Source organism: Vipera ursinii (assembly GCF_947247035.1).
Source record: "Vipera ursinii genome assembly, chromosome: 2".
Taxonomy (NCBI): Eukaryota; Metazoa; Chordata; class Lepidosauria; order Squamata; family Viperidae; genus Vipera; species Vipera ursinii.
The window spans coordinates 258,608,963-258,624,510 of record NC_139513.1 but is presented as its reverse complement, the minus strand read 5'-3'; the positions used below and the strand labels follow the sequence as shown (position 1 = coordinate 258,624,510).

Below are 15,548 nucleotides of genomic sequence, written 5' to 3'. Positions count from 1 at the left end.
ATTATGACCCATGTTAATAGTGAACCAAATAAATATTCACTTCCTTTCATTTTAAAAAATAAAGCACTAATACACTTTATCAGTCTATAATGACTAGCAGCTCAAACTATTTCATCAGTGCAGTGAAGGGGTGCTAGGAGCATGAGATGTTTGTTAGATTTGAACTCAATATAGAAACCATTCCCTATTGAAGGGATAGGGTAGACCCAGGCAAATTTCCTCCATATAACTCTCTACAGAGTAAAAAATATGTTTATTACCTTGATCTATCAAAGGCAATCTTAGTATTAGTATGATGTTGATCTGGAGTCCACATATGCCAAAATGTATCATTTCTGTAATTCAGTGGCTATGTGCCTGGCACACACACACACACACACACAAACACACACACACGCACACAAATAGCAGTGATTTGGTTGGCATGGGTTACCTGCTTGGGATGTTAATCCAGATTTTATCTGCCTGATTTCAAGAAGAAGTCAAGAAGAATGTTAGACCCCTGCATTGGGTTCTGAATTTGTTCTCAGTGCCAAGACCTAAATTAATTTATTTTGCATTGCATGAACATATGGCTACAAGTGCAACCTTCGGTTCAATAACACTGAAAGAAGGAATGATTTTGCTAATCAGGATGGGCAACTTGCCACAAGCAAATTCCCAGCCCTATTCTTGCAGCTTCCATAACCCCTTGCTGAGCCACCTTTTGGTGGATTTAATCTTTTTTTGCTTCAGCAAGAATAGACTATACAAAATTTGCAAAATTTCTATAGAGTTTAATTTGTCCCCACTTGTATAGATCCAATTTTTTAAAGAGATCTAAAATGTAATGTCTCCCTCTGATTGGCATTTCAATATAATTGTTACTTTCCCTTGTGGCTTTCAAAGGCTGAAAAAATGCATATCAGCAGCGCTCTTTAGCTAATCTCTGCTTTAAAGTATAGATCCACTATAAAAGGAAAGACTTACAATCAGCTACAGTTTATTGCTGCAGCTTTAACTTCTAGAATAGGCATTTAGAACTGAACAGATTCTCTTGGCTGTGACTTATATGTAGCATTTTCATAAGAGCTAAAATGCAGAATAGGTGCTGTATACTGTATAGTTCAGTGCCATCTTGGTTACTACCTTTATTCCATCAGACTTTTGCACTTTAATACAATCAGAATTGACTTTCTCTTTAAAATTATTCACTACAATCAAAGACAATTCCATAAGTAACATTGTTAGGAAATGTTAACACAGTTACGGACAAGACAGTAACAGTCTAGTGGAATTGTAATGCAGCACAAATCCAACTAAAACAAACACACATACACAAAAGTCATAAACATACACAGAACCTTGGCATTCCTTACAGATACTTGATTTACCTTGATTAGATTCTCCTACTGAACATCTCTGAGTATCTTTGTCTAAGCCTTACAAATTAAATGTGTGAGTTCTGATCATTTTAAAGTTTAGACAGAAGTCCTTTTTTATGGGTACACTTTTTTGGGAAAGACATTTTTAAGAAATATCATCTGAAAATTAAAAACTTGTGTAGCCCAAACCATGTGAGGCAAATCTACAGGAGAATCTGTGAAGAATTTGGGATACATATACCATTACATCTGCTTGTACTATACCATCTCTCTCCCTTTGCTGGTTTTTTCCCCATGCTACCATGTATTCCCAAATGTGCTCTAGAGATTTCCGTAAACTTCAGGTTGCATGGGGAAAGGGATTTTGGTTTCAAAAAGAATAATCTATCCCACCATCCATTCCACTGCAGGAAGCCAGTGATGGCTATAACCTTTTTTCTAATTATACTCTTTACAATTATAAGGTAGCTCTTTTTATATATATCAAGGCTGTAGAAGCCATGCTTACATTACCATGATTTGGGGAAAAAAAGAAATAATGCTATTTAATAAAAACGTTTAGTGTGAACCATTTTAATGAGGCTAAAAAACCCCATCCAATCCCATGTACCTTTTATGAAAATAAGAATGGAGATGATGATTAATATAGAGCAGGAGTCTTCAAACTTGGCCCTTTTATGACTTGTGGACTTCAACTCCCAGAATTCCTCAACCAGCGTGCCTGGCTGAGAAATTCTGGGAGTTGAAGTCCAAAAGTCATAAAAGGGCCAAGTTTGAAGACCCCTGATACAGAGTTTCAAGTAAAAAAAATACATTCAGCAAATACTTTGTTTAAATGAAAGTGCTTTGCAATCGTGGCCAGGACCACTGTCTAGCAGAAACCCCTGAACAAACTGGAGTTTTATTTCAAATTCCACTTATTATGTCATCTGTCAAATTCTCACAGTCTTTCCATATATAATTGTCACTGTGGCTGGACATAAGTGGAAACAAGAAGCCACTCAACCATCCTTTTGCATCCTTCCCATGGCAACAGGATCTCATATTTTGTTTGGCTAAGGATGAGCACAAACTAGAGATTCATGGCTCTCTAGCATTGACTGGTATGCATTGAATCCTAGCTGTATATTTTCAGATAGGATAGCCAAGGTACCGAAAGCAATATTTCTTAATCAAGTTGCACGATAATTGGAGTAATGGCTATTTCTTGTCACATAAGTACCTTTGATGTGTTAGAAGAGAGAGATAGGAGCTACAGTAACATTAAACTTCACTGTGATCTAGAGCATCAGTTTGAAAACCTTAACCCTCTCCCAATAACTTTATTTCTTTCATACTGTTAGAAAGCTCTGGCAGAATGGAATGCAACTTGTCCTAGGTCACAGAGTAAATGAAAGCTGAATTCCAGTAGCAGGGGTCTTGGGCTAGTTAGTTCTCTTTTAGTAGTCTAATTTCTATACACACAGCAGTTAGTAGTAGAGAAAGAAATATTCCTTGTTTTAAAAAATATTGAAATTACATTATTAATTGTGATGTGACGTTATTAGGAGCTACAGCGTCTTTACAGTCTTAAGAACCAGAGACATGCTCAGTTTGAAATTAAGTCTGATGTTTGCATTCAGTAAAACTGTTCTCCTTTCTCCTGCTTTTCCTTCTACCTTTGCCTGTTCCTGGCTCTATTATCAAACCTGTGTGCTTAAAATAACTTTGTACAGCTGAAGGTTGCAATCATTTAAAGATTATAAGAGCATCTAGCCCATCACTTGTATCTGTCCCTCTGAAGTGTAGCTTATGGATAATGCTGTAGCGAAGTTGCATTTCTGAACTAAGATACATTGGTTCATTTTGGAATGAATGCTAGATTTTTTAAAAAAATCACACTGACTCCCTTGCCCATTGACCCAAGGGGCTTGGGGTAGCTCTTTCATAGATTAACAAGCCAACTCCGAAGGAAGGAAATACAGGAGCACATGAATGCCTTATTAAGGTATTTATGCAACTTTCTTTTACTGAGAATCAGCTTAGGATTTGGTCCATGTTCTTGTCAGCCCAGCATTGTTTGGGGAGAAAAAACCCTGTAAGCTGAATTGATTTACAAAATCATAGACCATGATATAACAGTGACAGATTTTGTTCTATAAAATTCAGCTTTGCTCATAAATAAACAGCAGTAGTTAATGGGATTACATGTAAAAGACAATGAAATGTTTCCATTATCCTCAATAAAAAGTGAAACAACTGGAAACGAAATCTAAAGTGTGTGGACTCAGCTCTTTTAAAAGAAATTACAAGATGTAGTATGTGACATCAGAAGGACTGCAGACCAGAGATTTTTGTTTTCAAAAATAGTATCATTTGTCATGACAGTATATGATAGGCACAAGGGAAAGAATCAAATGGAGTCATTCCTGGGAAAAACTTATTGCTAAAGCCACAGTATCACTTGTAAATAAGTAAGATGACTGCATGAGTTTGGAAACAATGACATCCATCAGCTTGTTTTCAGATTACTAATGAACTCTGTAAAACCATGTTCATTTCCCTTGCAAAAATGGTAGCATTTTTGTTTTATCTCTTATAACATTTTAGCCAATGAGAACAACTCAAAAGAGAACTTGAAATTTCACAGTAAAACAGAGAAATAACTGCAGCAGATTTAAAAGGGACCAAAAGGAAAAAAAAATAAGAATATGCATCAGAATTGGACCATTTTAAGGGCAGGCTTAGACTTCCTTACAAAAGAGAACAGCCTACCAGAAAGTGAGCACTTATTCATCAAAAGCCCATTCAACTTCCTACAGGTTTTGCAGTTTCTTCTATGGAATTTTATATAATATATATATATATATATATATATATATATATATATATATATATATATATATATATATATATATATATATATATATATATATATATATATACATATATATATATATATTTAGAAATATCAAGAGTTGTGCTATTAAATGTAGATCTAGGCATCAGTCCTCTTCTGTACAGCCCAAAAACTCTGACCGTAAAGTGATTCTGCCATACCACGACCAGGGGAGGATCCTTATGTGCCGTGCATAGATTGGAGGATCAATAACGTTCTTTCTGTGAGTATCATTGTCAAAGTTTCCCTGGAAAACCTGAAAGGTAACCAGAAAGATAGAGTTATAAAAATATGTAGTGCACAAAACAAATAAATATGTTCACTTCAAGGATGTTATATCTTCTGCCCTCATAAAGGATGTTTTGTCACATGAAAGAAAAGGAATTATTCAATTTTTAAATAGATATTTGGCTTAATGGGAAAAGCTTCATGCACTCATTGAAAATTAATGTATATTAATTTTAGAGTCTGTTAGGTAGCAAATCCTTCTAAATTAAGGAACATTCATTCTTAAAATAAGTATGCTGAGTGGTTTTACAGGTATCTACAATCATAAACCCTTCTCTCATCAGATCTGATCAACTGTTCTCTGACATCTATAATACCTTAAATGCAAATAAATAATAGACCATTATATTTTATTATTAATAAAATTGTTGCTCAAAACATCACTAAATACTCATAGACTGTTAAAATCAGTCAATCATTACATTAATGTTATTATGAACTTTTAGATATATTTTATGTGTGGGTCCTTTGTGTCTCTCAGTTTGGTTGTTTAATTACTAAGGTTTAATACCCAACTACGTAGCTAATACCATCAGTTCTAGTGAATGTGGTATTTGCTCCCTGTCTATATACAGTTGCTTTCCATGCCAGTATTGGTGAAGATGGGATTTTCTATCTGATACTGGTCAACAAAGCGTGCTTTCATAGGCATTCAGAAAGAACAGCTGTTCCTTCGATTCTTTCATTTGCCTGCTTTCTAAAGTGTTTGATGTCTATATGTGTTGTGATTCAGGGTCAGCCTGTGGGTTCGGCAGTTGGGTCGGATGACTCAGAGGAGGAGGAGGGGGGTGTTGAAGACCTTGCTGAGGGAGTTGAAGATCTTGCTGATGAGAGCCCTCAGCCAGGCCCCCTCCCACTTGGTCACCACGGAGACCCAGCTGTGTGAGCCTGACAGCATGGATGAAGATGACCCACAGCTGGCCCTGTTCAAGGACGCCCGACGCAGGAGGCAGTCAATTAGGAGTAAACAGAGGAAGGCAATGGGGCTTCTCGGAAGGAGGCAGAGAGAAGCCACGCCCTGAACTCTATATAAGGGGAATGTGTGGGGAGGGCTGGTTTGCTGAAGGCAACCGCTTGGATAGTTCATGTTTCTTAAAGCTGTTTCTTGGTTCGTGTCTTGTTTGTTTTTGTAGCTATAAATTTGGCAGGCGTAATTCCAGCCTCTTGCCGTTTGTAAAGGGGTTGTCCCTGCCTTTTCTGCAGGGCCGGTAGCAGGCTGGTACAGAACAATATGTGGTACAATAGGAGAAAATGTATCTAGCTTGGGGTTGAACTGTGGAGTCTTTGGTATATTGATATTGTGATTGATATTGTGCTATTATTGATGTTTTAAATTTATCAATATACTGTAATTACTTTCCAGTTGGTGGATGCATCAAATATGTTGGCATGAAAGTCAGTCTTTATATTAGGGATTAAACTATAGCTCACAAAAAAATTGCATGTTGGGCTGAAATTGAGTTTTGGACTATAGAATACTCTTGAAAATGTATCAGAACTTACCAGTGTTCTCACTGTTGGAAGCAAACGTTGTACTTGGCAGAAATTCAAGACTATTCTATAAAGCTGAGAAGTTAGAGTACAACCTCTCTGTCTTATTTAAATACATCAGGGAAAGCTTCAATTCACCAAAACCATAATGGAGGCAGGGCATAGAAAAGATTGCAATCTGGAATATAAATGCTAAAAAACAGGAAATGAAATAATTAAAACTGCATTTGTGAAACTAAGGGAATGGAGAAAGATATAAGTAATCTGAATGAAGAAAGACTGATCTTGTGGAGTCAATATGAAGAGTACATGAAGGGATATGAAGCTGTAGGGATACGAAACTATAAATTATAAAGCTCACGTAGGGAAAGTAGGAACTTGTGTCATAAGAATTGTTGTTATGTACATATGAAACTAAACATTCAGGGGCTGGTGATAGTTATATATAGTGAGAATGGAAGAACAACAGATGAAGGTTTTTTGTTGTTTTTTTTAAAGAACATTCTTAATCAGACATGTCAAACTTGCGACGTCATGTGACATCACACAATGTGTTGGGACAGTTTTGCCATTGCTGGCAATAGGGTGGGCGCGGCTTCTGGATGATGCATCTTGCCTGCGGGCCAGCAGTTTGACAACCCTGTTCTAAATGAATGCTATCCAGAAAGAAAAGTCATTCTGTTTGGTGACATGAATAGATGGGGGCCAAATGAATTATTGGGACATTCAGAGACCAAGGAATGAATGAGAATTGTTTTCAATATCTGGTTAGGAAAACATTAGTTTCAAATGTGTGAATTAATCAGTCTTTTTATGCTTACAATGTCAAAGGAATATAAATTTAAAAGCATTACTATTTTGGCAGTTAATGAATAAAGACTATATCCTGCAGTGGATAGACAATGGCTAAAATGATGATGAAGACAAGGATGTGCAATGTTCTCTTGGATTTTTAATACGTTCATGGATAAATACATAAGAAATACTTTTGGCAATTTTATAGGCATGTTTGTCAAGAAGATAAATGTGTATGTAACTGATTTCCAGAAAACATGCAAAGAGACATGGATTTGAAAATTGAATCTGTCAAAGTCTGAGTGACATTGATTTGAGAATGGACCAAACAATTGCAAATTATAAAACTATGGTTTTAAAAAAAACTAGAGTAGGGTAATATTTGTAGAATATTTAGATGTGCAAATACTGGTGGAAAAGTAGATGTTTTTCAGGAAAAATGAATGCTTGTTGATTGAGGGGAAAATGACTATAACCTGAGCTTCTACCCACTTTATTGTAGGTAAGTGAGAATTAGGAGGAATAAATTGAAGACAGTAGAAAGAGGCTATTTAAGAAGCATGTGTAGCAAAACAATTAGAGCTAGATTCCTTAATGCATGTGAACTGAATCATAAAATAAAAGGAAGGGAAAAATAACATAGAAAGTTTTTGAGGTGTTTTGTTCGTATAGGGAGAATTAATAAGGATCAAATCACAAAACAAATTCATAGACAAAGAATAAATAGGTTGAGAGAAAGTGGACATATGAGATAGCTATGATTTGATGGAGTATGTATCTAATAAAAATGTTTGAAAAAAGAGTGAAGAAGTTTACAATCAAAACTGTGAAGTGAGTGTAGAGACATAGTGGAAGCAAGGATGGGTTGCAAGCAGTGGTGGGATTCGAATATGTGTGGATGCCACTTCTGGAAGTCCATTCTGGGCCTGAGCAACAAAAAATTAGCTACCGGTTCTGCCGAAGTGGTGTGAACTGGCTGAATCCCACCACTGGTTGCAAGGATAGAAATATGAAAAGTATTAGTGTACTTGACATTTATTTGTTTTTGTTTCTCGTCTGATATCTTTAATTTCTTTTCCTCACTACTTCTTATTCTTTTTGTGTGTGCTTTGCAGGACATTGCTTTCTTTAAAAGAGAATGGCATGTATGCACCATCAAACAATGCTCCCATAAAATTACTAACATACAGGAATTGCAGTAAGATGTGGAAATTAGTGAAGCTGGTGCAAACTGGCAGAAGGATGCCATGAAAAGCAAAGAAATGATCAGAGTGCTTTGATTGTGGTAAGTAGATGGGAGAAGAGTTTGAGACCAAGAAAAAGAGAAGCACTTGTAAAAGACTGCCAGTGGATAACACCCAGGGGGAGGGCCTTCTCTGTGGGTGCGCCTGCCCTTTGGAACCAGCTGCCCGTGGAGCTTAGGACTGCCCCCGACCTTCGCTCATTTCGCTGGGACCTGAAGACCTGGCTCTTTGAGCTTTCCGGCCCAGGCTGAGAGTTTTAATTGGGGTTTTATATTTTTACTGTAGGGACTGAATTTAATCATTTTTAATTGTTTTTAATTTTTGTATAGATGTTTTAAACACCCTGTAAACCGCCCTGAGTCCTACGGGAAAAGGGCGGTATATAAATCTAATAAAATCTAAATCTAAATCTAAAAGTTACCCGGAAATAGGTGGGGCCTGGCAGAACTGAAAAGCTGAGAAACAACCAATCTGGATTTGGTTTAAGGCCAGAGAGGAAGAAATACAAGAGGAATACAAGAGTGGAAATGGCTCCATGAGCAAGTAAGAATCTAGAAAGTGTGGTCAATAATATGGAGGAAGGGGAAAATGACAAAACATCATAAAAAACAAACAGAGCTGGTGACTCTCTAGACTTTTTTTTAACCACACTCGCATCCATGAGACTTTTGGAAGGCAACTAATGGTGTTTGAGTTATGTGGATGTGTGTGTGTGTGTGTGTGTGTGTGTGTGTGTGTGTGAGAGAGAGAGAGAGAGAGAGAGAGAGAGAGAGAGAGAGAGAGAGAGAGAGAGAGAGAGAGAGAGAGAGAGAAACAACCCAGCATTAGAGCTGGGTGGGTATGGTGAGGGAATTCATTCCCATTGAATTCAATAGCGATTTTTGTTTCAAGTTACTTTTGTGTACATGTATTTTTGCAATACTTTCTCTGGACTGCATGGTTGTTACTTTAATGCAAATTGCCAAATACATATACAATTTGGTTCTGGATCATGTAACACAATAAGGGTATGCTGTCTGTTCATAAGCGGAAATGTCCTCAATCTTTTTGGAAATCTGAAGGTAGGATGGAGCCCCTTCCGCAACTGTGTGCGGGCTGGTGAAATGTTAGCATGCTTAGTTTTAAATAGATAAAAGAGAGAGATCGATAGTAATACTACGATGGAAGTTTCTCCAGAGATAATTTCAGAGATAAACTCAGAACTAAGAAAACAGTTTTACACTTCCATCCATGAAATGGCATGGATTTAAAAAGAGATATTGATAGAAGGCATCCCCACCAGAACATGTATATAATGTCTGTAGCTACCTGAAATATTTTACTGCTTTTATAATTTAATTACCTTTAATGATACTTCAGTAAAGGGCATAATTTTGCAAGGAGATAATAAAGAAAAGTATTGTTTATGTGCACTTTTGGAAAGCTGAGATGGTATTTTATCACTGACATGCAGCTTGGAGATTTTTCTTAAAAAGCTGCTAATGAATGAAATGACATTTCTCCCAAAGAAATATATATTAACAAGGTAATTGTTTTCAAACAGATGATTCAATGTAAATGTCTGCATGATATACAGGTCACATTTTAGGCTTTGTTTGCTAAGGTGGGATAAGCAGAAGTATATTCCTTTTCCTTCTTGCCAAGGGATTGCAGAAGGGTAATCACACAAGCATCAGCCCAAAGTGGAAATTAATTGTTAGAAAAAATGAAGGGTGAAATAGGATGTAGACTGAAAATTTTATAATAATTGTGATGATTTCAAGGAATTACCAGGTCAAATATGTGAGTTAAATGTAGAAAATTATAAAAATTATAAAGACCAGGTGTACCAGAAAGTTTTTTGAACTATAAATATTTTATTTATTTATCAGAATATTTTACATAAATTTGTATAGAGCAAACCTGGAACCGTTAATATGTGCAAAAGATTACTTGGGGAGTTCTGGGAAGACATGAGGCAATATGGAAATTGAAGTACAAAAAAGAATCTCCAAATTTCCCCAAAGAGAAAAATATCAAATGTTAATTTATTTTGTTTGTTTTTCACATTTCTGAACTGCCCATCTCCTTCTTAGAGGGATCCTGGGTGGTATACCAAAAAAGATAAACAATATAAAATAGTATATATTAAAAATAAAAATTTAGGAGGAGGCAAGAGTGACTAAATATTAAAATTAGTTAAAAGGTGAGAGGAGGACTATTAGGGGATTAACCAGCCCCACACCTGAGTGATTTTCTGGGCTTCCCACACAGGACTGTAGAGCCATGTTTTAACCCCTTTTCAGAAGGCCAGGAAGCTGGGGGCCTGCCTTACCTCCAGGGGAAGAATATTCCATAGGGCAGGAGCAACAGCAGAGAAGGTTTCTTTCTAGATCCTGTCAGTCAGAGTTCATTAACTGACAGAGTTTATCACACACCTTCCCTGCCTTTCAATTTAGTCTTCAGAACAAACAGTCATAATACCTATGAAAGGATGTAGAATAATTGTCTAGAACAAGAAGAATATCATACAGACATTGAATAATACCATTACTACTAATAACAACCATAATCAGAAAATAATTTTTTGAACATTGGAACACCGAAAAAGGATTTATTCAGAACTTATCCAATGAAGGAAGAATTCATCCATTAGAAAAGAATTTATCTAGACTCAAATGTCACTGAACAACAAGGGATGCAGAAGTGGAGAAAGATATTGTGAAGACCTAGAAATAATGGTAGAATAGTAAAAGAAACTCAAAAACAACAATTGCAAATATAAAGGAAAAAGCTGATATGAACGACAGAAATGATAAGTTAGAAGAAGCAACAGTAAAAGTCACTACAGAATCAGTACTGAAACAACCTATGAACTGGGGGTAAAATCATGAACAGCAATAGAATTGAAATGCCAAACAACCAAACCATCAGGAGCCATCAGGACAGAGCCTACATGTATTTGGGCATATTACAGTTGGATAAAATCAAGCATGGACTAGTTAAAAATGTGATTAGTAAAGAATACATCCAAAAAGTGAGAAAAGTGCTAAAGACAAAAATAAATGGTAGAAAAACCATCAAAGCCATCAATACCTGGGCCATATTGTAATATGATACACTGCTGGAATTATTAACTGGACACAAGCTGAACTAAAAAACAAGAAAGTTAATGACTATTCACAATGCATTATATCCTCTTAGTGATATTGATAGATTACATGTGCCCCTCAAAAATAGAGGAAGAGGTTTGGTAAAGGTAAAGGTAAATGTTCCCCCACACATGCGTGCTAGTCGTTTCCAACTCTAGGGGCCGGTGCTCATCTCCGTTTCAAAGCCGAAGAGCCAGCGCTCGTCCGAGGACGTCTCCGTGGTCATGTGGCCGGCATGACTAGACGCCAAAGGCGCACGGAATGCTGTTACCTTCCCACCATAGTGGTCCCTATTTTTCTACTTGCATTTTTACGTGCTTTCGAACTGCTAGGTTGGCAGAAGGAAGAGGTTTACTTCAGATCAAACTATCAAAGAAGAAAAGCATGCATAGGCTGATTACATAAAAGAAAGCATTGATGTAAGTTAAAAATTGGAACTTATGGAAGGTGCAGGAAACAAAACTTGAATATCACTATAATGAAAACAAGAACAGAATGCTGGCAAGGAAACAGATTACATGGCCAATTTCTATAAAAGACTGAGGGGACAGTAGAGAAAGATAAACTATGGCAATGGCTTATATACTGGAACATTAAAGGTAAAATTGAAAGGCTTGATTTTGGCTGCTTAAGAACAAGTTATGTAAACTAATTCAATTAAGAACAGAATCAAAAACTGTCAAATGATTCAAAGTGCAGATTGTGCAAAGAGGCTGAAAAAATAGTAGACATGCTGAGTTTATGCAAAAAGATTACACAATCTTTTAAACAATGACATAATACAATCACCAAAATCATTCACTGGAACATCTGTAAAATTTGTCATGTACCAGTGACAAAAAAGTGAGTTGAAAATTTGTTGAAAATGAGCAGTTTAAAATATTGCAGGAATTCTGAATACAAACTGATAAACGTGGCCCAAAACTGGGGTTAAAAAGAAATGAGCATGGATAATTGATGTGGTCAGGAGATAGTAGAATAGAAGACAAAGAATTCAAGTATCAAGATCTGAAAATTGAAACTGAAAGATTATGGCATAAACTAACTGTGGTGGTCCCAGTGGTTATTGGCACACTAGGTGCCACATTAAAAATCTTGGATGCCACTTAGAAAATCTGCATATTGACAAAATTTCCATCTATAAATTATAACAAGCTACACTGCTTAGATCCACTCATACTGATACATTGTAACATCCTAGGTTTTTGGGAAGAATGCATATCAAGTGCAACACCAGCTAAAGAGCTGGCAGTTGCGATTTCACATTTTTGTGCATAGCACCTTGGGTGTAATCCCAAAATATCTGGCACACCACTGAACAATACTGACATTGACAAAATCACCACGAGTCCATTGCAAAAAGCAACCTTACTTGGATTGGTTTACATCGTGCAGCAATATTTTTAACCTCAAACAACATGTACCTATTTCACATCCTTGGGAAGAATTTGATAGGTGGATAAAAATATGAAATCCGGTCTAAACTCAATTGTGATCTATTGTGTGTGACTAACCAATAGCATTAATAAGATCAGTACTTGGAGACAGCAGAATAGAAAAGAAAGAACAAAATAATCACAAAATACAAAGTTCTGCAAATAGAAGTAGAATGACTGTGGCAAAAGAAAGCAAAGAAAATGCCAATAGTAATAGGCAAAAGAGTAAAGTAAAATTGTGGATTATTATTACATATTAGGAAGAGAAAAATAACATCATGATGCATGATTACTAAAGTTATAGATGAGAGTGTGGGAGTGAAAGTAGTAGAGTTTGTCTTCTTGGGCTGAAAAAGAGACAAAGATGTGCTGGAATAGTGAAGAGATTAATGTTAGGGGAAGATAATAAACTCATCATGAAGGACAAGAAAATTTCAGTGACAACAAAGATTGTAATAGCTAAAGGTCTTTCAGGAGACCTTTATGTACAGTTTTGAGACTTGGATGTTGAGAAAGACTAAGAGAAAGACAATGCCTTCACATTATGGATTTGGATATGGCTAATGCAGATTTTGGGACATGGTGGCTCAGTGGGTTAGGACACTGAGCTTGTCGATCAGAAGGTTGGCAGTTTGGCGGCTCGAATCCCTAGTGCTACGTAACAGAGTGAGCGCCTGTTACTCTTCCCAGCTTCTGCCAACCTAGCAGTTCGAAAGCACGTAAAAATGCAAGTAGAAAAATAGGTACCACTACCGTGGGAAAGTAACAGCATTCCGTACGCCTATGGCGTCTAGTCATGCCGGCCACATGACCACGGAGACATCTTCGGACAAGTGCTGGCTTTTCGGCTTTGAAATGAAGATGAGCACCGGCCCCTAGAGTTGGAAACGACTAGCACGCATGTACGGGGGAACCTTTACCTTTAGCTTACTATTTACCATGCTGTAGAATGAATCAATTATTCCTTAACCAAATACTGACTGGCTGTATTCTTGAAATGATATTTAGCAAGCAGAAGCTCACATATTTTAGACATGTGCATTATGTGTCACTGTTTAATCCTTCCCTTAAGATCTGTTTGGCACCAATCCTACCATCCTTTAGAAAAACTTTAAACTTGGCTTTTCACACAGGCCAGAAGCAGATTTGCAATTCTGCTTGATTGATGATAGGTAGTAGTTTGTGTATTTTCCCAATGCACTGATATTTTTTTGGATTTGATTGTGAATTATTTTAAATTTTGCATGCTACCTTAAATCTCTTTTGATTTACCCCATTATGCATCTATTTCATTATGAATAAAATGATAAATTATGGGATACAAGTGATTTAAGGATTAGAAAATTTACGCTGGCAAAGCTGCGGGAAATAGAAAAAAGGCAAGAAAATTGTAAAGAAGAGAGATAGGAATAGAGAATGTCCTTGGAAAAATAGCATAGGTTATTCCCAATGAGTCAAACTAGCAAATTAAATAATTAAATTAGAAATTGTCACTTATTTCTTGTGGCCTGTCGATTGTTCTGTCTCCTTGTCCTGCCTTAACACATCAAAATTCAAACCTAAAATCTCTGGTGACCTTGTTTCACACATATTGTTGCAGTGTTGTTCCAGCCCTTAGAAATATATATATTAAAATTAATTGGACAATAATCTTTAGGAATATATTTATAGCAAGCTATTGTTCTAATTTGACCTGGAAAGTAATATTTTTAAATTCTATATGATAGATTAATTAAATGCTTGATTTTTTAAATAGCTAAATATTACAGCATGGCCTAGCATCTGTCATAGCAAACTTTCCTGGATGATTTAATAAAAACACAAGGCGAATAATATAATTTGAATAGTTCATGCTATCTGAGGACAATGTAGTAGAACAACAAAATAAACCAAAGATTATAATGATACTGAAAATTAATGAACCAAAATTTATTCATTTATTTCTCACCTTTATTATTTTAATAAATAACTCAAGGCAGCTATATGCCTAATATTTCTCCCTCCTCCTATTTTCCCCATAATAACCCTATGAGATGGGCTGGGCTAAATGAGAATAACTGACTTAAAATCAGTCAATCAGCTTTAGAATTTACAATCTCCTGGTTTCTAGCTTGATGCCTGAACCACTAACCAAATGGGTTCTCAAAATTAGTGAGGAAAGTCCCTCGTTAAGGAAGATGGTCAGAAATGGGAAAAATAAACAAACAAATTTGGTCTGCTTTTTTATAAAGATGTATCATTTCAAATTGTATATAAAGCAGAACCCTTGCCTGGAAACTTGCAATTTTTAGAATTTTACTGTGCAGTTTGCTAGTGCACAAAAATTATGTATTAAAGTATGAACACCAAAATTTATATATTTGGAAAGAAAGTACAAATGTACATATTAATATATACCAAAATGTGTATATTTAGAGACATGTATTTGACTTTATGTCAAATGGGGGCACTAATGTGGAAATAGGCTGAAATGAACTTATCCATCAAGAAAATGAGAATCAGAACAAAACCAAAAGTGACATAGCCATCCATCCTTATTTATTAAATAACAAGGTGCCCTTGTAAAACAATGAGATGCTCAAGGTGTTTTGATAACAATCTTTCTCAGAGACTCAGGACTATTTTCTGTTATCTTGGTGACATCTACAGTATATAATAGTACCAAAAGGAGACAAGTTACAATCTGATAGCTTTTTTCCAAACCTATTTTGAAGTTGCACTTTTAAAAATTTCTTTCCTTGCACATGGGACTGCCATCTTTGATTTTTTTTCCATTGCAATGACATGATACCATTAGCTGAGAATAAGTATTAACACAGACTTGAAATCCAGTATCTTGCATTTAATATAAACTAGTGTAATATTACAGGGCTCCTGTTAGGATGCTAGAAAGTTATAGGATGCAATTATATAGTTGGGCT

At 36.0% G+C, this 15,548-nt stretch overlaps 1 protein-coding gene across 1 annotated transcript in view; it reads right to left on the bottom strand.

The window, feature by feature from the left end:
- Positions 1-4,348: 4,348 nt before the first annotated feature.
- EDIL3 (EGF like repeats and discoidin domains 3) overlaps positions 4,349-15,548 on the bottom strand; it is a gene marked incomplete at both ends in the record, with an annotated part of 254,948 nt that continues 243,748 nt past the window's right edge. The window contains one exon of the mRNA XM_083357249.1: positions 4,349-4,498. Coding sequence (XP_083213375.1) covers positions 4,349-4,498 — 150 coding nt within the window. The remainder of the gene's footprint in view (positions 4,499-15,548) is intronic.